The sequence below is a fragment of the Arabidopsis thaliana genome, chromosome 2 (assembly GCF_000001735.4).
Source record: "Arabidopsis thaliana chromosome 2, partial sequence".
NCBI classification, from domain to species: domain Eukaryota; kingdom Viridiplantae; phylum Streptophyta; class Magnoliopsida; order Brassicales; family Brassicaceae; genus Arabidopsis; species Arabidopsis thaliana.
In genome coordinates this window covers 6,133,355-6,155,631 of record NC_003071.7, presented here as the reverse complement: position 1 = coordinate 6,155,631, position 22,277 = coordinate 6,133,355, and the positions used below count along the sequence as shown (strand labels likewise).

The 22,277-nt window shown below is 35.3% G+C and overlaps 2 protein-coding genes and 3 pseudogenes across 5 annotated transcripts; 1 reads left to right on the top strand and 4 right to left on the bottom strand.

The window, feature by feature from the left end:
* The first annotated feature begins 465 nt into the window (after positions 1–465).
* AT2G14460 (uncharacterized protein) lies at positions 466–1,139 on the top strand. The gene has a single exon (NM_127010.2): positions 628–1,139. The coding sequence runs from the start codon at positions 927–929 to the stop codon at positions 1,050–1,052; it is 126 nt and encodes a 41-aa protein (NP_179053.1). The 5' UTR covers positions 628–926; the 3' UTR covers positions 1,053–1,139.
* Positions 1,140–1,375: 236 nt separating this feature from the next.
* On the bottom strand, positions 1,376–2,683 carry AT2G14455 (annotated as a pseudogene; the record flags this gene model as incomplete). The annotated part of the gene is made up of 6 exons: positions 1,376–1,436; positions 1,522–1,606; positions 1,724–1,866; positions 1,970–2,084; positions 2,186–2,459; positions 2,579–2,683.
* Positions 2,684–3,514: 831 nt separating this feature from the next.
* On the bottom strand, positions 3,515–6,035 carry AT2G14450 (annotated as a pseudogene; the record flags this gene model as incomplete). The annotated part of the gene is made up of 10 exons: positions 3,515–3,880; positions 3,970–4,182; positions 4,273–4,377; positions 4,530–4,703; positions 4,783–4,873; positions 4,994–5,078; positions 5,165–5,280; positions 5,371–5,467; positions 5,556–5,820; positions 5,913–6,035.
* A 2,177-nt stretch (positions 6,036–8,212) lies between these two features.
* AT2G14440 (Leucine-rich repeat protein kinase family protein) lies at positions 8,213–12,559 on the bottom strand (the record flags this gene model as incomplete). The annotated part of the gene is made up of 13 exons (NM_001335421.1): positions 8,213–8,618; positions 8,715–8,904; positions 9,031–9,096; positions 9,193–9,319; positions 9,405–9,601; positions 9,809–9,957; positions 10,050–10,130; positions 10,199–10,270; positions 10,495–10,566; positions 10,649–10,793; positions 10,992–11,467; positions 11,823–12,369; positions 12,478–12,559. 13 exons carry the CDS (start codon positions 12,557–12,559, stop codon positions 8,213–8,215), a joined length of 2,610 nt encoding a protein of 869 aa, NP_001318223.1.
* A 3,951-nt stretch (positions 12,560–16,510) lies between these two features.
* AT2G14430 lies at positions 16,511–21,622 on the bottom strand (annotated as a pseudogene; the record flags this gene model as incomplete). The annotated part of the gene is made up of 1 exon: positions 16,511–21,622.
* Between the last annotated feature and the right edge of the window lie 655 nt (positions 21,623–22,277).

Here is a 22,277-nt window from a genome sequence, read left to right as displayed (position 1 = left end):
TGAGTAAATATATCAACTTGCTCTGTTCTCGCATTTTCTACATAAAGTATATTTACTTTGCTACACAATATACTAGACGATTACAAATTATGTAACCAATTTGGAGTACCAAATCGAAGTTGGTAATATATTTTTTCCTTTCTCAACTGTCATATATTTTGGATTTAATGATTCTCCAAGAACCAATATTCTGCTAATGTTCTGAATCTGTTACAGGTATAATTATTTTTGTAAATTAGTGACAATATCATATATGTTAAAACGAAATTAAAATTTAAGAATTGAATACTTTAAAGAACACAATATCATAAAAGTTATAAGATAGGAATAGATATGTTTCAATCCAAAAACATAACATAATGTTAAAAAGTACTAAAAACATAACAACTAGTTCGGAGTAAACCGAAGAAACCGAACTGATTAACCCGAAAATTTCGGGTTTCGGCGTAAACCGAAGAGAGAAGTCTAAACTGATCGGTTGAATTAATTTGTTGCAACGGTACTCGGTTCGGGTCGGTTCGGTAATCGGACCGATCGGTTTATTACTCTAAACCTAAGTCCATTAATAGGAGCCATATATAAGTGTAAACCTAACTAAGTTACCCTAATTTGTTTATCTTCTTCGCTTCGGCTCCGCCTCTTATTCTCGAGAAAGCTCATCTTGCTTCTCACATCTAAACAAATATCTCATCTCTTCTATTCTACTTTATCACTTCATCTCCGTACGCTCTTCTTTCTTCGTTGCTTCTTCTTTTGATTTATAAATTGGATCCAAAACATCATAGGCTCTCGTCATCCTTACATACAAGCATTGTTACTTTGTGATATAAAGAACGAAGAATTGTACGAAGGCAACGAGCAAGATGAGTAGCAAGGCGAATGAGGTTTAAAAGAGTAGCAAGGCGAATGAAGTTGAAAGGAGGAAGATGAATAGCACGGCCAATGACGATGAAAGGATGAATAGGATCATCAGAGATGGCCGTCGTCGTTACGTCACCTGGAGCCGCAGCCGCAACCCTTCGGCAGCTCATATCTTTTGGTCAAAACCCTAATATTTTCTAGGGTTGGGCTATTAGTTTTTGTTTTGGGCTTTTTTGAATTGTATTTTGGGCTTTTTATTAATTTGTAGTGGGTAATTTGTTTGGATTAGGATTTTTGGTAGTGTAATTTTTTTTTTAAATATCTAAACCGAATTAAAAACCGTAGAAACCGAATAAATTTTTGTTTGGTTTTAAGTTCGGAACACAATTTCTAGAACCGACCCGAATGAACCGACTTCCGAACCGACCCGAACCGAATTTTAATTTGGGTCTATTCGGTAAAAAAAATTAAAACCGAATTTCTCCCAAAACCGAACAAACCGACCCAAATAGCTTCAAGCTTCAGTAACTGGTTCCATTGTCACTTCTTGATCATCAGCATCTTTGAAACTCCGCCTGGTACAGAGACAATAGATTATAAAACTAAGTAACTATTCTTAATTGTAAACTACAGAAATTTAAAACCAATTGCTAGACTTACAGATAACTTGCAAGATCAAAGTAAGGGAAGCTTGGGTCTATATGTAGACGGGAACATCCAAACTCACTCGTTAAAACGTTTTCACCTTACACACAGAAAAAACACAGGTTTCATTTGTCAAAACAGAACATAATTTAAATTTAAACACAGGTTTCATGGGTCACAACTCAATACAATTATCTAGCAGATTTAGAATACTAACCATCAATTGAAGCAATTCTCCAGAAGCGCACAACACATACAACTGGTTCATAGTTGTATGTTGGTCTAGTGATACGCCTAGACCACTTGGTAACAAACTCTTCACAGCATGAACCAACAGCAACACACTTGAGTTTTTGTTCCCTGTACCATTGGTAGACTGTGGTAAATAATCACACGCAATAATCTAAATGTAAAGTCTGCAAGCTAGATCAACTAATCCTAAATCTATAACTTATAAACTTACCAATTATCTATAAGCTCGAAAGAAACATATTTGGCCTCATAGTCGGTCTCACCCTTATTGCAGACATAAGGAAACCTCTTGATAGAAGAAACACTTGCAACCACACCAATAGCATCTATGAAAACAAAAAATCAAAAGCTAGTTATTGTCTGCAGCAGAGTACTCAAATATAAACTCATGAAATGATCTAAAGAATTATGATCGTTATAAACATACCAGTAACATCAGGAACATTGTCTGTAGCAGAGTCCTCAAGTTCATTGGAGAAAAGATAGTCTGTGAAATCAGATTTCACTAACTCTGACATTCTGAACACTACAGTATCCCATCTGAACATGATATGGAGACGGTTCAACACATACGTTTCTACTCTGTGTGTAGAGGGAATCACACGAAACTGAGAGATGTTAAACCAGAAACCCTCCTGGAGAACTCGCCTGAATTTGTCCCTCAAATTCAATCTAGGTATGGTTGCAACGATTCTGTGATGCTGTTAAGTTGACAAAAGAAAAAGACTAAGTAGAACCCGCAAGATATTTTGATGACATGCAATAGACCAAGCCACAAAAAAAAACGATCTAAAAGAGCAGATGAATTTGAAAGACTAACCTTTGCATCAACCAAAATCATGGTTGTAACATCACCATTCACGTTTGGAGGATGATCCCAAATACAGAGAACTATCACGCATATAACCCAATTCTGATTGTTCATCAAGTTCAAATTTTCGAGTTTGTGAATATAAGCCACGGATGTCTCTCTAAGGATTTAATGTTTATGCTTATTCTGTTGTTTTATCTTTTAGGGTTGAGATCGAAAAGGAACAGTTACTCAATATATATATAAGTTGAAAAGATACAATGAATGGCAGATGTTTTTTAAAATAAGAAAATACGAATCGTTCCGCGGGTTCTCGATGATGACGTCAATATGACATATTGAGAAAATCTAATAAGATATCATAGACATAGATGTATAATGATTACGAATAAGACAATTTCCTAATATCTAGACAGTTATAGATGTTAATCATAGTGAATCTATATAGAAGATTGTCAAAAGATTGACATAATATTGACATAATATTGACTTGATCTTTTGTATAGTTTCATTTTATCATATATTATGAAATCTATATTATATCTAAAAGATTGGAATAGCAAATTGTTAATGAAACTTTAACTTATTGATACAGGTATACACTAAAGTCATTCATTAAAAGTCTTAAGCCAGTTGAATACATATATACAACATGAAATGGTAAGTTTCTTTGGACCCTCTAACAGTAACATTATAACTGAGATTTCATGTTTTCATATAGATGGCTACAAAATTAGTAATGATCGAACATATAAGCTTAATAAAATAATTTTAAGATTAACTCCAAAATTAAAGATGAAACATAATCCAAAACATGAAATCCTATAAATTCGAAAACAAAAACACGAACATAATCCATTAAAGAAAAACAAAATTCAAAACATAGCTTCAGTGACCAAACATAGTTCAAGAAGCATCACTTATTAAAAGAAATAGATAAGTAGATCACTTGTTCTTCTCCACTTTGACCCTTACAGTAGCCATGTTCCTAGCCATCTCTTTCTTGATTTCTTGTTTCACCACGACAGTAGCTGGGACAAGTGCTTGGTCATTCTCTGTTTCAACAGGAACCTTTGATGTTTTGACTTCAGTTGGAACAGTAACTTCTTTTGAATCAGCCACCTGCGGATTCAAGGCAACTCCATGTTCAGCATTCTCAGATAAAGACTTTTCCAAGTCTAATGGTACAACACACACCTTCTTTGAACTTGAAGAACCTTCAGAGCCACTCGTTTCTCTAGCGTAAACACGCTTTGAAGATGGAGTCGTAGAGTCTGGCGATCCATTACCATTCTCCAGCATAAGTGGAACCTGCAATATATAGAGTTAGAAATTGCCAAAACTCTTATGAACTTTATGATTGTAATGAAGAATGTAATTTGAGATGTTGTGTGAAATACCTTATCACCAGACACAATGGATGCATGGTTCACATGTTCAGTAGAATCCTCTAGTAATTGTTCCTCTAGTAGTCCATCCTTCAGAAGCACCTTTGAAACCTTATAGATTTCTTTTCCATCCGAGATGTTGTCTTTCTCAACCCACACCAGAAACAGAAATGTCTTACTAATCAGATTCTTTACAGAATCAGGAAGATCTTCTGGATCCTCAATCTGGAAGAGTGTAAATAGCTATTTGAGTTCTCTATATATTTATATGTCAGTATACATAAAGTAGACACGGGACAAATTTAAGAAACACACCTCATCAACAGATCCATTAAGAACAGAGGTTGCATACTCGCCAATGATCTCAGAGCAAATTGAATCAAACAAAAGCAATTTGGCTTCACCAGTGCTATCCATAACCTTTGCATAGATCATGTACATTGCATATAATAAAATTTTACGAACTTAATCTCCAAACTATACACACAGTTCCAATAAAATATTTCAAAGTAATATGCTATGTAAATTTAATCTTCAAAGAAATGTATTTACCTAGAGACCACATTGGTTACAAAAGACTTGCATGTTTCACACCAGAATCTAGGCTTCTTACCCTTGTTGTTTACTCCATTAACACCAGCATGAATATGATTCACTTTCTTATTACATGTCTTGCAGTTGATGTAATACCAAGCCCAATCCGTATCAATTGCATAGATTGTGCACAAAACTCTGACTTTACCAACCTATATAAAATATCAGAACACATTAGATACTGATGATACTTAGATTTCTAAACTTTGAGATAAGTTAGCTGAATATAACCTCAGTCGAGCTAAGCAGATCTTCAATGGTATTCCTTGTGTACTCACTGTAGTCAATCCTTTTAACTGCAACCATCTCAAAACGTGGGACTCTTGCACGGAACACACAAATAGCACCATCATTTGGAAGTTTGCATTTGGATAAGTAGATGATCAATAGCACATAAGGAAGTCAACTAAAAGTAGATTGTGTTGAGAGTAGATGCATTTACGTTTGACTGAAATGGTGAGCTTCAGGGAAGTCCGGATTGACATGTACTTGCGATGCATCAAATGAGTTGGATAAACTCTTCACACCTGCAGTCTCATAACATTTAAGTGACCATAGATCATGCAGTATGGAAAGAAGAGGAATAGGTACAAAGAAACTGAATATACCCTACTCTTAATTTTGGCAAAACGAATGAGAAAAATCACATTCTTTCCCTCAGATTCCTGACATGCTCTGTAAACCTGCTGAGCGTATGTTCCCCACAAAGTAACTTGCATTCTCTCATCCCTATGAGAACAAATGAATAGAAACAAACACTTTCTTTGATAAGCAATAAACTAATAAGATCGCAATAAACTAATAAGATATAGACATTACATTTGATCTCTGATCTCAAAGTCAATCTTTGTTGTAGGCTTATTGTTAGCCTCGAGTTCCTCTAACTCACCAACAGTAATGATTTGGCCAATAGCATCTGCAGTGAAACATGACTGTGTTCATAATCTAATGATAGCAAGTGAATGGAATAAAGCAAAAATATAATATAGAATCAGAAAACTCACCAACCAACATGTGAGGGTTAAGCTCACCACTCTGGATTTTTGAAAATGGCGCCAAAGTCAAGAAGTTAGAGTCAGAGACAGAAGCACAACCCATGACTTTAGTTCTAACATGGAACGCCATCTTGTATAGATGGTTGGTTGGGCGAAACTGGCCAGACGCATAGGTAAGACCAAAAATCTCAATGAAGACCCATTCGCCAACAAGAAGCTTGTGAACAAACTTAGAAACCAACTCCTTCTTCACGATAGCATGCATTTTTTTCCCCTTATGACAAAGACAACAGAAATATATATTAGCACTTGTGTATATGTAAACGTACATATTATATGATAACAGTAATATTCATCAGAGATGACCAACTCAATGGTTTCACCGGTGTTGCTTGTGTACTGCTTCCAAGAGTGAAGAATCTTGACCTGGACTCTCCATGCGTTTTTGTAAGGCCTCACGTCTTTAAGGTATGCGAATGTAGCAGCCATTTCTCAAAATGTATAATTGCTTTGATCTCTCGTTTGGGGTGTGAGTGATGATGAAATGGAATGATATGAGAAGCGTATTTAAAGTAGCCGAGTGAATCTTTAAACATTTATTTGCAAATATTTAGAGCGTAGATTCTTTAGAAACAGAATGATTCTGAATGGTTTAGAATAGGAATATGCTTGAGTATCATAAGTGCAAAATAATTATCGAAATGCCGTATTTAGATTTTGATTTGATTCTGAATCAAACTGTCGAGATATGGTAGATGCATTTGCCCTTATTTTTACGCTTGTACATTCAAAACAGAATGATTTGGATGGTTTAGAAGATGGAATATTGCGTGATTTAGCTTATGTCTTGACTGGCAAGCGAATGTTAAAAGATTTTGTAGTTAAGGTGATATATGTAAATCAGGAAACAGAATTGCTATGAATGAGGAGTGGAGAGAATAGATGATTCGATCGGATAAAATATTTGGAAGGTAATAATCCATAACAATTTGGATAATATTATAGTTGGCAAAAATTAATTTTCGAGGTGATATATTGGAATTTCGAATTGATGATGATTTTTAGAATGTGTAAAAATATATTGACTATACCAAATGTAAGATTATATGATATATTGAGGGTTCCTTTAAGGTTTATGGAATTAATGCATGATTAATAATCGTTTAACTTATAGAAATGTGATATCGAAATATGAATATTTGGTAAGATTGTAGTAAATATTTCGAGATTTTAGAATGAAGTAAGTAAAGATATGGTTAGTTATTTGGTTGTTCGGATTTTTAGGAAATATTATTTCGTGTAATATTGAATTAGTAGAATTTCAAGGGATTAATGTGTGCAATTTATGAGGGTAGTACTTACAATTTATATGTTTAGGCAAGTAATTAGTACAATATGTGAATAGTTGAGCAAAAATTTGGTTATTGTCCTAAAGAAAATATCTTGTCTGATTGATTTTGTAGAGACTGAACATACAATATCAAAATTGAAAAATGATTTTTCGATACAAATCGTTCCCAAAAATGTATATGTAGATGTAAAAGATCTATGCATGTATTGGGCCGTATAAGCCCATATCTTATATTTCATATATAGAAAGAACTGAACATTTTCAGTGTACATAGACCAAAGCAAGGCGGTATCAACTACTATCACCCTATCCTCACTACTATCACCCTATCAGGATAATCCAGACTTTCCTATCACACCAATATAAATTCCTCTTTCTGTATCTTCTTACTAAATCTTTCACCATATTCTCGATGAAGTACTTTGAGAGCATTTTCGCTTATTAAGTTGTTTTTTTATAAATCATAATAATAAAAAAAAACTAATTTCGCACACAAATTCACTTGCGTACTTGATTAACAAAATTACCTTCTATATATTATAATGTTTGAGCAAATTGTTAGGGCTAGAAATAAATTTTATTTAGAGTAATCATTTTTTTTTTGTTAAAAGACTAATCATTTATAGTTTACCTAAATCTACTTTACGCCGGCTTATGGTTCATTTCTACGTGGATTTAAGCATACATCTTTGAAATTCAAGTACAAGCTTCTGAGTTTTATTTTTTTGTTGGTCTAAATATTAAGATAAGTTGTCTTTATTTTCGGTCTTTATTTTTAAAATAAACACTTTAAGTGTCTCTCACATATGTTGTTAGTTTTTTTGAAAAGGTTACAAAACCATCTTTTACTTACAAAACTATGTTTTTTATTTTATTTTGTGATTTTGTTTTGTACATATAGATTTTTAAATTGCAACTTTATAACACACATAAAAAAATAAATTCAGTTTCATATTATAATTATTCTTAATAAAATTACCTAATTTTCATCTCTTTGGAAAATTAACTATATGTAATCAAAAAAATATCTCTAACACTTGACAAACATATATTATAATATATAATATTATCCAACATTTATGATGGAGTTGCTACGTCGGTATAGGTCAGGGAGTGAATCCTCTAAAACCCGAAATTATCTAAATCACTCCCATTTAGCCCGTCAAAACGGTTTTATACTTTATGTCCATTAGAAAACTCGGTTAGCGGATATTATGTAAATAATGTAATTCAAATAGGAGTAAATTGCGTAGCATCAGAAGTTTTTAATACAAACTATACGTATCTTTCAAACACAAATACATAGATGAAAATATCAACGAGCTGAAGGGATATCACTGATGAATGTTACGGTATGTCCCGAGGACTTACTTGAATTTTGATCTTGGCTCCTTCTTTTAGTAAGGTTATATATTTCCAAACACTCATTTAGCTCATGAGCAACCCGAGTCATGTTTGGTCTCAGTGTGGAAGAAGGGTTAATGCACAACATCGCTAATTCAAGAGCTTTCCAAGATGAACTTGTGTCGTAATCTTGATGGAGATTTCGATCCATAATACTTTCAATATCACCATTTGCAAGCATAGACTTGGCCCATTCTACTATGTAAGACTTATCACGCGATTGTTCAATCACAGGTTGGCCAGTGATGATTTCAAGTAACACAATCCCAAAGCTATAAACATCACTCTTCTCTGTTAACCAATTCTTTTGATAATATCTGCAAGAAAAGTAGTCGAAGATGTTTGATTTTTGTTTACTAAACAAGCAAGAAAACATATCTTGATACTACAATGTGATATGAACTAGAACTTACTCGGGATCAAGATATCCAAGAGTTCCAGCAACATTTGTTGATACATGAGTTTGACTTCCCACTAGGAAAGATCTTGAAAGTCCGAAATCGGCAAGTTTGGCTTCAAACCGTAGACCTAACAGTATATTGGTACTTTTTACATCTCTGTGAACCATTGGCGGCTTACATCCAATATGCAAGTACTCAATTCCTAGTACACAGAAAAATCTTCATATGTTAACTATTTATGAAGATAGTTTAAAGGAAGAAGGAAAAAGAATATATATAAACTTTAGAAAAAGTAATATAACAAGGAATTAATGAAATTTCGACAAACCTAGTGCAGACTCAATAGCTATTTTCAGTCTACCAGGCCAATTCAAGACAGGGCCACCACGTTTTCCTGCCAAAATTCACAACATGGATAGAAATCAATACAAATTTTTAAAGCCTTTGGCATGTAACTGAAAAAACTTTGCATCATACTCTAACTTTTTACCCGAGAGATGTTCCTTTAAGTTTCCATTTTCCATGAACTCGTAGATGAGAGCCAAGTCATTTCCTTTATCACAGTATCCAACAAGGCTTACTAAATTCACGTGGTGAACTCTTAGAAGTAGTTCGACCTAACAATATATCAACAATATGGTATAATTCATGAGCTCACGATTGTCCAAAAATTAAGTGGAAGATTTTAGTGTAAATAAGTACTTCTGTTTTGAATTCCTTGTAGCCTTGAGTTGATGATTGAGAGAGAACTTTGACGGCTACTTGTTCATTATTGAGAAAACCATGATAAACAACACCAAAGCCTCCTTTACCGAGAACAACTTCAAAGTTATTAGTCATTTCTTTAACCTCTGAATACTTAAATCTTCTATTTTTCATTTCCAATGATGGACGTATAACTGCAGAAAATAAATTTGAATATCCATTAGGTTTCATACTTTTTTTTTTTTTTGAATACTAGGAGGTTCTGGGCCGATAATCCCTCAGCCCCGAAACCACAGCATGTATATTAGTTTTGTCCCAAGCGTCACTCGAATCGACGACCTCTAAGTTTCGCCTAGGGTCTTTACATTTATATATTTAGGATCATATATTTATTAACTTACCTTTGCGTGTTGATGACTTCCTCCTTCTGAAAATGAAGATGAGAACCAACACGATTATAGTAACGGCCACACAAGATATAGATGCAACAATCGCCACCAGCCAGGATTTTGGTTGGTGTTTCCCGCGCCTCGTTATATTTGGATCAACACTAATAAATGAAAACGTTATTGACGAAATATTAACTATATAAAACATTGTCGATAATAATCAAAATTAGGTCATCGAAAAACAGACTCTTACAATAGTTTTAAACCATCATTATTTTCTCTATCTTGAAGGGCTTGAGGAACAGAACCCCTAAGATTATTTCCTCTTAAGTGTCTGTGGATGTGGAGAAATCATTAGAAACTAATTAATGAAGACCACAAAATAATATATAGACAACTTACATGACCAACAACGGTTTGATCGTGGCTAGAAATTCAGGCACTTCTCCAGTCAAGTTGTTATTTGATAAATCCCTATAAATTTTCAAGAAATAAATGTTAACCAATCAAAAGCAATTGTTTTCCTTTTAATTCAAATTATGTAGATACGTACAATTCTCGAAGCATAGTTAGATTCTGTAGGCTAGGCGGTATAACTCCAGTCAAGTTGTTATTTGATAAATCCCTATAAATTTTCAAGAGTAAATGTTAACCAATCAAAAGCAATTCCTTTTAATTCAAATTATGTAGATACGTACAATTCTCGAAGCATAGTTAGATTCTGTATGCTAGGCGTTATAACTCCAGTTAATCCACTCGAAGACAAATCTCTGTTTGCATGACCGGAGACATATAAAGATACATTTGTCATGAAATTTGATAACAATGTGCATATAATATAAATTTTCTTACAATGAGATGATTCTTGGTGGTGTGGAGATGTCTATAACGTTGCAGCTTACACCCATCCATGAAAACTGTATAGGTACACATGGATCGCCCTGCCAGCTGATTCTACTCACTTTATAAGTAGATTGAATGTTCTTGATAGCAATGACTGGCAAGTGGCAAACAAAAGAATCAATTATAAAATATGCCTTATTTTATTACTACTTTATTCTTTTGAATAATTAAAAGGTTCTGAGCGTAAGCCTGTACATCCTCTCAAGCGAGAGACTAAAGTATTTAATATGGTTGTCTCACAATTGCAAACTTAATATGTTTTATATCTGCATAAAACTACAGGACTACATACCTTCATCCGTATTTGTGTCCGATTGTGGAAATTGTATGACGCTAAAAATCTCTATAGCATTCATTTGGGGTGGTAGAGTCGACTTCGGTGTTTTTGAAAGCTGCACACGACATACCCCTCCCCCGCATTTTAGTGCTGCAGGGGTGATTAAGGTTTCCGCTTCAAACTTCCTTGGAATATAATCAATGTAATAAACACCATTGACCAGGATTTTGAATTGCCTAGTTTCATTGGCCTTTAATTGTTGAATCTCAGCGAAGTAAAGGTAAGCATAAGTTTCGTCATCAGAGGATTCCGACATCCAGGTAAAGGTCAATGGCTCACTGACATTAGTGGGTATGGAGGCTGTCTTAATTACATCTTGTGGTGGGTTGTAGCCATCAGAAAAGCCACTTACATTCCGGGTTGTGTTTATTTGAGTCCATTCCGGTTGTGAATGTGGAATCCAAACACGATCATAGACATCTTCGGGATAACTGCGACACTCAAGTGTCATTGAAATAATGATATATGAGCCGACTTTGATCTAGTAACTGAACCCGTGATTGAAGTACAAAAGAAAGAGATATTTAAGCAAATCCTTCCTTTTAACCCAAGTCTCTTTCTAGAGAATTAGATTAATTGTTAGAGGTTGTGTTTTCATTAGCATAAAGACCTTTTATATAGGCAACGACATCTTAAATATAAAAAGGAAAATACCAAAACTATAGTTCTAAATGAAAACCCCAAAAATATAGTTCTAATGCATAAAGGAAAACACCAAAACGCAATAAGCATATAATATCAACTTTATATCAATAACGAAAAAAAAAAAAAAAAGGTTCTACATACCGTACTTCCTTGCCTGAATTGGTGAAGTAGAAGTGCAAAATTTTCTTTAAGGAACCTGTTCGAGCAGTATAAGTATCATATCGCAAAGGTCTTAATTCTATGGCTGATATCATTGGTGTAGTCGTCCCTGTTTTGACGAGACATATGTCCAAGATATTACACCTTGTGACGTGAATGATCTCCTCGATAACTCCATCACCTCCATCCACTTTTTGCACATCTACGCTTGTCCAAATATTTGGACCGAGAAAGAGGTCAAATCTTGGAGAAGTATTAAGACCGTCATAGTTTCCATAAAAGAAAAGAGTTCTGATTAGATACTTTGTGCCTTGCTTTACACTCAAACTGTAGCAGTTTCTAATTCCTTCTGGAAAGTATCTCAAAACCTTGTATGGCCTCGAAGTAAAGTCTATGTCTGAGTTATTTTTGATATTACCAGTTTTTCCTCCTCTGACGAAATTAACATCTGATATGTATGTTAAATTGGTCAATGGTTCGATATAAGGAGATTCGTTGGAAGGTAATCCGCAATACAGACTGATGAATCCTGGTAAAATAGTAGGTAACAATCGGAACAAGATTTCATTTGTTTGAGATAATTTCATATATCAAGAATATTAAAGAAAAAGGAAAAAGTGTGAGACAGTAAAAATACCTTGTTGATTTTGAGACTTAACAAGAGATATAATGGAGAAAGTGGCACAAGCGAGTAGCATAAGCTTGCTACGAGTCTCCATTTTTTATGCTGGACTCTCAGTTCTCAACCAAACAAAAACATAACGACACCAAAAAGTCTTAATACATTATATTAGCAACCCCTGTTATGAGAACTAAAAGTAAAATGTTGGCAATGTCAACAAATGGAAACGTCACATCCTAATAGAAAATGAGCTAAATTAATAACAGTCTAAAATGGAATGAGTATTTTCTAGGAAGCTATCAACAAATATATATATATATATACCAGTCTACCACTCCAAATCAACATAGAAATTTTAAAACTATATTCCTATAAAGTTGGACCAGAAATTTTCAAAGCACATGATGAATTAATAAGGTGATCAAATATAGTTTTTAGATTCCGGTTTGTTATAATATAATTTTAAAATTATGATTAATAATGTTAATTTTTTTCTATTAAGAATACTAATGTAAGTTTTTATAATTAAATAATTAAACTACTAAAGATGCTTTTTTAAACATATTTAAAAAAAAAAAAAAAAACTAAAAAGCTTATATTTAAAATAATATATAGTGCGAGTGTAATAAATTAAATTTAGTTTTGAAAGTTTAATATAAAGAAATTAGAAGTGCTTTGATATTTGATAATATGCGAGCCATTAGGAGATTTAATTTTGTTTAGGTTCAATATATACAAATAAATTCATAATCGATAAACAAAATATTTTGTCCAATTACACGGTTTAGAAAATAAGATAGTTTATGTTAATGAATTACTTATCAAATTTCAATATATATTTATAATAATAATTTACAGCTTTTCAGTTTTATTTTAAGAAAATGTAAAACTATATTTTCTACTAAAAACTAGATTTTATAACTTTTCAAATTCTTTCTTAAAATGAAAAGTATATTTGCTGCTTTTATTTTTAAATAATTTTTTAAGCAGTAAACATACATGCATGATTTTATTAGTTTCGTGCTCCAACCCTGTATGTATGTTTGCTGCTTTAAAAACAATTTTATTATTTTTTTTGTTATTAAAAAAAACAATTTTTTATGTCCAAAATATTTTGTTGAGAGTAAGATGAAATTTCACATTAAATCAAAAAATTTCTAAAATCTCAACGAAAAAACATTTACATATTACAACCAACATTTTTATATAATTTAGACGTGACACTAATAAGATTTTATACTTCCACTTCGAAAAAGTCTTAAGACCACCAAATTTATTCGACTTGGCTCAGACGATTTGTCCAACACTGGATTTAAATTTAGTCTTCTATTACAGTATTTATCTGTTTTCTATATATCCACAAGTTTGATTTAATAAACTTTATCTTGAGTTGTATTTAAAAATAGGGAATATGACATGTTTACACACTTTTAAAGAATTTTATTTTTTTTGAGGCACTTTTCAGAGATGAGGCACTTTTTCTTCTATTCAAAAAAAAAAATAGACTTTTTTAACCCATAACTGAACGATCAAAAACATTTATTATCTTAATTATTTTAAAATAATTTATAATGAAACGCTCCATTTTTAGTTATGGCCGCTTACTCCGGATAAGAACGTGTGATTGAGAAACTATTCTTAGTTTATCGTCTCTCTTCCATGTTCTTTTGTTTTTCATCATTTTCATTCCCTCTTTCAAAATCATCAATTAGGTAGTTCCCTCTCTTTCGATTAGAAATAGTAGATACAAACAAAGCCCACATCATCAATCCACTTTTACAGCAAAAGAAACGGAGAAGAAATAGTAATGGTGTACCACTTTTACAAGAGATGTTGTTGTCGTCGGCATCACTAGACTAAACGGCGACCACTTTTATAGTCCCTGCGACTCTTTTCACGAGAATGATGATGTTAGTCTCCACATACATTACATGCAAGTAAGTTAAAAAATTTCAGTTGCCGATGGCTGACGCAGTGATTACAAAAAAAACAGGGCCATTCCTTTTCAAAAGCCATAGAATTTGACAGCAAAAAAATTAGAGACAAGTTCAAGTAAACTGAGATAAAAATGTAAAGAAGAACGTGTCTAGAAATCGCTGTCCAGAGAGGTTTGTTCATTTAACTTTGTTAAGACGATCTTCTCGATTGGATTTTAAAATTTTAAAATACAAGTCCAAGTTTGATTTTATATACAAAACATCTCAAAATATAATATAAATGATCATAAATTCAAGGGAAGAACGTGTCCAGAAATCGTTGTCCACATAGGTATGTTCATTTAACTCTGTTAAGATGATCTTCTCGATTGAATTTTGAGATAAAAAGGTAAAGAATAACGTGTCCAGAAATCGTTGTCCACAGAGGTCTGTTCATTTAACTCTGTTAAGATGATCTTCTCAATTGGATTTTAAAGTTTTAAAATACAAGTCCAAGTTTGATTTTGTATACAAAACATCTCAAAATATAACATAAATGATCAAAAATTCAAGGGAAAAACGTGTCCAGAAGCCGTTGTCCACAGAAGTCTGTTCATTTAACTCTGTTAAGATGATCTTCTTAATTGGATTTTGAAAATTTAAAATACAAGTCCAAGTTTGATTTTATATACAAAACATCTCAAAATATAGCATAAATGATTAAAAATTCAAGGGAAAAACGTGTCCAGAAGTCGTTGTCCACATAGGTATATTCATTTAACTCTCTTAAGATGATCTTCTCGATTGGATTTTGAGATAAAAAAGGTAAAGAAGAACGTGTCCAGAAATCGTTGTCTACAAAGGTCTGTTCATTTAACTCAGTTAAGATGATCTTCTCGATTTTGCACCAAATTTTTTAACATTTATATCTTAAACACAAACGTTGAAATCAATCTAACATTTGTGAATGAAAATTAGTCTCAGATCTAAGCTAATACCTCCATCAATTTCACTAGCAACAAGGTTCTTCCATAAGTGAATCAACCATCAAAAAACTTAAAAACCTTTTATGATGAACACATAAGATAACCAGACTTTCGGAAAAGATACAACCCAAATATAATCATGAATCAAATTTACAGAACATGAACTAAGCAACGAGTTCCATTAATTAGTGATTCGACCATTGCTATCAAACGATTCGAAGTCCACTACAAGGCTTTAGTCTCCAATTCAAGAGAATAATCTCGAATATGAAATTGGAGAAGCAAGACAAAGAAATCAAAGAGCAAGTAATCAGATTAATTTTGCAACAAACATCAAAAACATAAAACGAAAATCAAACCGCAAATCCAATTCAAGCATTCAACGAGTCATGTAACTAAATCAGCCAGATAGGGCAGATTCTCAAATTGATGGTCTGAAAAAATTCTCCTTCAAATCAGATCAAAGCAGACGCGGAAAATTTAAAAAGCTGAATCTCAATCTCTCTTTCTCATAAAAGCGGATGATTTGTTGAAGAGGGAAGAAAGAAAAAGGAAGAAATATATTTTTTGGCTTGATTTTTGTTTATTTTTGGAGAAAGTAAGAGAAAGAGAGAGAAAGGATAGGAGAAAGAGAGATAGAACGATATCTGGTTAAAGGGTAAATGGGTCAAATTATTCATTCAAAGTGCCTTCTCTTTAGAAAGTGTCTAATCACGGAAATGTTTTTTAAAAAGTGCCTTAGAGTGTAATATTCTCTTAAAAATAAGGCATTTGTCTTAGAATGATGTTCGGATTTAGGTACTTTCGCATATGCCTTTCGGATTTAGGCACTCTCCCTATGTAACAAGACGCTTCTAGCCTTAGACCATTGACGTCATTCTTCTTCTCCTTTTGCAACTTCTTTCTCTACTCGCGAAACAAAATTGACCCACAAAGCCACAAGACATAGAGATTGATCCCACACTCTTAGATCACCGGCCGATTCTCGTCGCCGATAAGAGAAGATCGAGGAAGAGAATACAACGATGTTTTCCACAAAATTGATTTGGAAGCGCTTGATGTTCTCATCATCCCCCGTTGCTGCCAATTTATTTTCATCTCCATTATCTCCTTCTTCATGTCCTTCTATTTCCTCTTCTTCTTATCACTCCAGATTGATCATTCGCCGGATCCGAAACTCGATTGAATCTGGTGACATTTTTTTTTTTTTTTGAAAGAATGTAAAATTTATATTCAAACAAAAAACGTTATTACAAAAGATGCATCTGTTTTCTCAGAAATTTTAGAGTGAAAATAGCTAGAGGTGTAGAGAAGGTCTGAAAAAAAAATTGAAGCTGAGGGAAGTAGATCATGGGTGGAGACGCGTTGAGAGCCATAACCTAAGGCAGTTGTCGTAGCTATGGTCACCAACGTCGTTTATAGAGCTGATTCTATTTCGCACGGTTTTGTCGATGAGTTTGATGAGTCTAGTGGTGGTGGAATGTGCTTCTCCGTGACGTCGTGCATTTCTTTCTCGCCAGACGTGATAGAGAGATGCTTGGAAGACGTAGCGAAACAGAAAGAGAGAGTCCTTTGACATTGTGGAGCTGCAGAGTAGAGCTAATAGGCGGTCCCAGTCAGTTGAGTACTCATGAGATAGGAGACGCCTTGTTAGATTATCCCAAATTGCAGTGGTGTAATGGCAAGAGAAGAATAAGTGATTTCTTGATTCTTCGACGTTGCCGCAGAGAACGTAATTGACTTGTTGTCCGGAATTCCACTTTTTGATCCGATCACCCATGGATTATCTATCATGGATCGCAAGCCACAGCAGGAAAGAGTATTTGGGTGTGTTGTATGAGAACCAAACACCCTTATACCATTGCCTATGCGTGTGAATATCCCGGATGTTGTGCCAAGTGACTTTTGTTATGAAACTTTGTCTGAAATTATCACCTGAGGATCGCCACAGAAAAATGTATGGTGCCTCTGATCTCTCTCGTTGAAGAATACTCTGAATCTCTGCCTCTATCTTGTTGTAGATTGCAGTACGATGCTGTTTGGTCCTGTGAGAAGCCAAAACAGTCGCGACAGTAGCTGCTAACGGTATCCCCATGTCTATTGTTCTACGAGCATTTGTAACATCAACCAGTTGCCGTAGCTGTGACCAATTATCATACCAGAACGAAGTAGAGCTGCCACTTTTTATCTCAACCTTACACATAGATTTAGCCACATCTCTGTAATTAAGCAACTTCTTCCACATCCAAGACCCCAGACTAGAACGATCATTTGCGGACCAGAATGAGCCTTTCCGAATAATGTAAGTCCAAACCCAATTAACCCACAAAGAAGACTGCCGAGAAACGAGTCTCCAAATCAGCTTCAAACAACTAACTTTATTTGCTTCCAAGAGAGATTTGATACCCAATCCTCCTTCTTGTTTCAGTTTACATAGCGAAGTCCATGTTATTTTTGCTTTCTTGGGGTTAAGCTCCGGTCCAGACCACAAGAAAGCAGAACATAGCTTCTCAATCTCTTTTATACATCCTGCTGGCAGCCTATATGCAGACATCCAAAAATTTGATAAACTTACAATCACGGAATTGATAAGAGCTAGACGTCCCGCATAGGAGAGGGAGCGAGCTGTCCAAGAGCTTATCTTTGATCTCACTTTGTCAAGAAGAGGCGAATAGTCCGCAGTAGTCATCTGTTTCGTTAGAAGAGGAAATCCCAAATAACGAACCGGTAACTGACCACTAGCGAACGGAAAAGCGGAGAGAATATTATTTCTATTTAGCTCCGAAACTTCAGCAAGATAAAGGGTCGATTTCTCCAAACTTATGTGCAGCCCTGATTTACCCGCAAAATCCTTGAAAATATTGATAACTCCTTCAACTGATCTCTGCTGCCCATCAATGAACACCATTAAGTCATCCGCAAAACATAAGTGCGTTAGGCTGAGTTTCTTGCATTTAGGGTGATAGCCAATGTTTCGGTGAACTGCAGCTACATCAATCATATGAGACAGAACATTCATGCATATAACAAACAAGTATGGAGAGAGAGCACAACCTTGTCTCAGGCCTCTCTTACTACCAAAGAAACCCGCCTGCTCGCTGTTAACTTGGACAGAGAAAGTGGCTGTCGAGATACAGAGTTTTATCCAATGGCGAAATTTTTCCGGGAATTTAAGAGCTTCTAAAGTGTTCAACAGGAATTGCCATTGTACAGAATCAAATGCTTTCGATATATCGATTTTCATCGCACAACGAGGAGAGATTGAATCTTTGTGGTAGTCCTTGACTAACTCCGTAGCCAAAAGAACATTTTCCATCAAGAGCCTTTCTCTAACAAATGCAGATTGATTTTGGAGGATAAAGGTTGGCAGCATGACTTTAAGACGATTAGCTATAATTTTAGAGATTACCTTGTAAATCACGTTACAACATGAAATGGGACGGTAATCTCGCATCAAGGTAGCTTCATCTTTTTTCGGTATGAGCGCTAGGATTGTTGCATTGAGCCCTTTAGGAAGGAAATCTTAGATGAAAAAAGATTTGATTGCAGCGATGAAGTCTTGACCAGTGATTGACCAAGTCGCTTTAAAGAACTCACTTGTGTAACCGTCGGGACCCGGAGACTTGTTACTTGGCATCGCAAACAAGACTTTTTGAATTTCTTCGGATGTTACCTCTCTAGTCAACATATCCTGATCTGTTGCAGAGCATCTAAAGGACATCAAGTTTTGCAACTCTTCAACTGTCATTCCCTGAAAATCACTTGGTTGATGATTGAGAAACTCCTGAAAAAAACGCTCAGCCTCACCTTTAATTTCCTCACTTGTTTGCAGCACAACACCATTCGGTCCCTGTATCTCCCTGATTGAGTTCTGCATTCTTCTAACTTGCGCTGCTTTATGAAAGTAGGAGTTATTTCTGTCACCAACTTTCATCCAGTGAAGTTTCGATTTTTGTTTCATATAGCCTTCTTCCAGATCTGCTAAATGCTACCAAGCTGTATAAGCATGCAGCTCCTCTGCGATCATTTGCTGTGACGGGTTAGCAAGTGTGTTGGTTTGCTTTGCACAAAGTAACTCGTGAGCCTCTCGAGTACGTTTTGGCAAATCTCCTAGCTTCTCTTTCCCCAGTGCTCTCAAGCTCGGTTTCTGAGGTATACTCGTCAAGACATTTACAAATTTAAACGGCCTTCGACCCCCTATCGCTGCAGCCTCTAGCATTATCCTTCCTCTTGTATGATCGGAACAACCACCAGCCTCAAAAACACTATATGAGTGCGGGAAAGTAATACACCACGAGTCATTAACAAGAACTTTATCAAGTTTTTTGCATATCAACCCGTTCTCTCGCTTATTACACCAGGTAAAGCGAGGACCATGATATCCAAGATCTGTGAGAGAGCTATATCTTACAACCTCCTGGAAATCTCTCATCCCGAGAGGAGTGAAAGGTGAGGTATCATAGTTTGAATGCTCTGAACCATCGAGAATCTCGTTAAAATCACCGCAAAGCATCCACGGTTTATTGCGAAACAGTGGTGAATCATGGTGATTCCTAATGTCTTCCCACAAAATTTTCCTCTCCTCCACAAAGTTTGAAGCATAGATAAAAGAACAGAAAAACTCTTCCTCCTTTCCCTCCAATAAAACTGAGCAGGTAATCATTTGACTACTTTTGAATACAGGAGTTATGCGAACATTTGCACTCCACACTACCCAAATGCGGCCTAGACGATGAGATTCATAATTAGTCAGAATTGACCAATCCTTAAAAATAGACGAAATTATGTTTGGCGATCTTCCCTCATTAACTCGCGTTTCTAGAAGACAACCAAACTGCATAGAACTTTGAGATAACCACTTGCGGACAATGGAATGTTTTGAAGATTTATTTAGACCACGGACATTCCAGAAGAAACCCGACATATGATTATCTCCTTTAGGTGACCCGGCGACCTGAAACACTCTGGTTTCCCTTTGTGTTTTGATTGACGGATCCTTTAACAACCTTATGCATTGTTTTGGACGCTCGAGGAAAAGAAGGACGAGTCTCCTGAGTATTGACTAGCTCTGAAGTTACCAAGAGTTCAGTTGATTGCTTAGAAACAATCTCACCTTCCTCTTGATTCTCTAATTCATCTGTATCGTCTTCCATAGCTAGAACTGTATATCTAGATGGAGAAACGTGATTTTGGTTCTCATGTACGTGCTGAAGTTTCGGACGTTGATGTCCCTTTGTAGGTGAGACAGAATGCCACGTACCGTCATCCTGTTCTTTTTCAATCACAGCTATGACGTTCTCGTTTTCCTTAAGTTCTGTAGTCTCAGCTTCACTGTTTTTCTCAGTTCCATTAGTCTCGACTTCCCTCTGATTAACCAGCAGATTTGAAACCAACAAAGGATCCTTCTGCAAATCCTGCTGACTGGGAATAACCTCTGTTACCACCTCTGTTTCCGGCTCAACTGGTTTAGAATGTCGTCGTAGCGAACGTGATGTCAATCAAACCTCTTGCAAATGTCCCCATTTGCAGCAAGATGAGCATCTGGGTGGGAGCCAAGGGAATTTGTATTCAACCATTGCATCAACACCATTAGTAGAACTTAAATCGAAATTGTTTTGGCAGCTCCTTTGATAAATCTGCCTCCACAAATATTTTTGCTTCTTCAAAACTGTTGCAGAGCATTGTATCCGGGTGCAAACGCTTTGGTTCCCCCATTGGACTTGCAAGAAAGCTTAACCCCTTCCAAGTGAACATTGTTTGTGGAACATTTTTGATGGTAATCCACATGGGCATTGATGTGATTTCTGGTTGAGTGTCTTCAATCACTGGAGACCACTTGGATACTATCATTGGCATATCAGCTATGTTCCACATACCTCGACGAAGAACCCTAGATCTGACAGCACTATCTCGGATACGAAACTTAATTGTTTTTGGATCAACCACATGAGCATCGATCTTCACTGTTTTGTCACCAAGCGGCCAAATCTTGTTCACGATAACATGAACTTTGGCAACGTGAGGTGCGGTTTGTGGGAATCTGCCTATGAGCAAATCGTCCCAAAGTGGAGCTGAATCTTCGAAAATTTCATCAGGAATCTGAACTATCGGATCTCCGTCAACCATGGTGACAGAGAAATCATGCTTCGTGAGAGAAGGCTTGTTTTGAACAATTGAAGAGTATGATGGCTTCGGAGCAGCAGATGGGGAATCTCGGGGGCTTGACAGAGTGACCTCCTCCACCACCGACGGTGACATGACGGGGGAGAACGGCGGCGGATCCGCCAGAACCAGCGTCTTGGGACACACGGCAGCACAACCCTAAATCGCTTTCAGAGTCGCCCTAGCCACGTCAGCAAAAGTGTATTCAAGTTTAATCTGGTGACATTGAGACCGCCATCGACATCCTTTGCTCCCACACTCCTTTCGTTCTAGATGATCACCGTATTCTATTTTGTCTCCAAAATCAGGTGAATCTCTTTAAGCTTCTATTCAAAATTGTAGTCAATTTGCTAAAGTATTGGACATTTGAAAATTTTCTGGGTTTTGCTAGAATTGGTGGCTAAAAGGGAAATTATGTTGTTTTTATTGATTGTGACTAGTTCTTAGGCCTGTGAAATGTTGCAAGTACTAATTTCATGTGTGTGTTACTTACATATTTTGCTTAGATTTGAGATGTGTGATTTAAGCCTTCTTTATGATATGTGTCTTCTTTTCTAATTTTTGTTCGTTTGTTTTTTTCTAAGTTTATGGCTCTAATTTGGAGATTGAAGTTGTAGAAGATGAGGATGATGAGTAATGAGTTTAATACATAATTCACAGAGTTTTGGGCTTATCAAACCTCAGAGAGATGAGGTTTGTTCCTTTACTTTCTATAGCTAGTGTTAGTTTTAATGTAGAGCACTGTTTAAAT

Bases quoted from the DNA above. Each gene is read 5' to 3' on its own strand.
- AT2G14460 (NM_127010.2), top strand. From the start codon at position 927: ATGAATAGCACGGCCAATGACGATGAAAGGATGAATAGGATCATCAGA.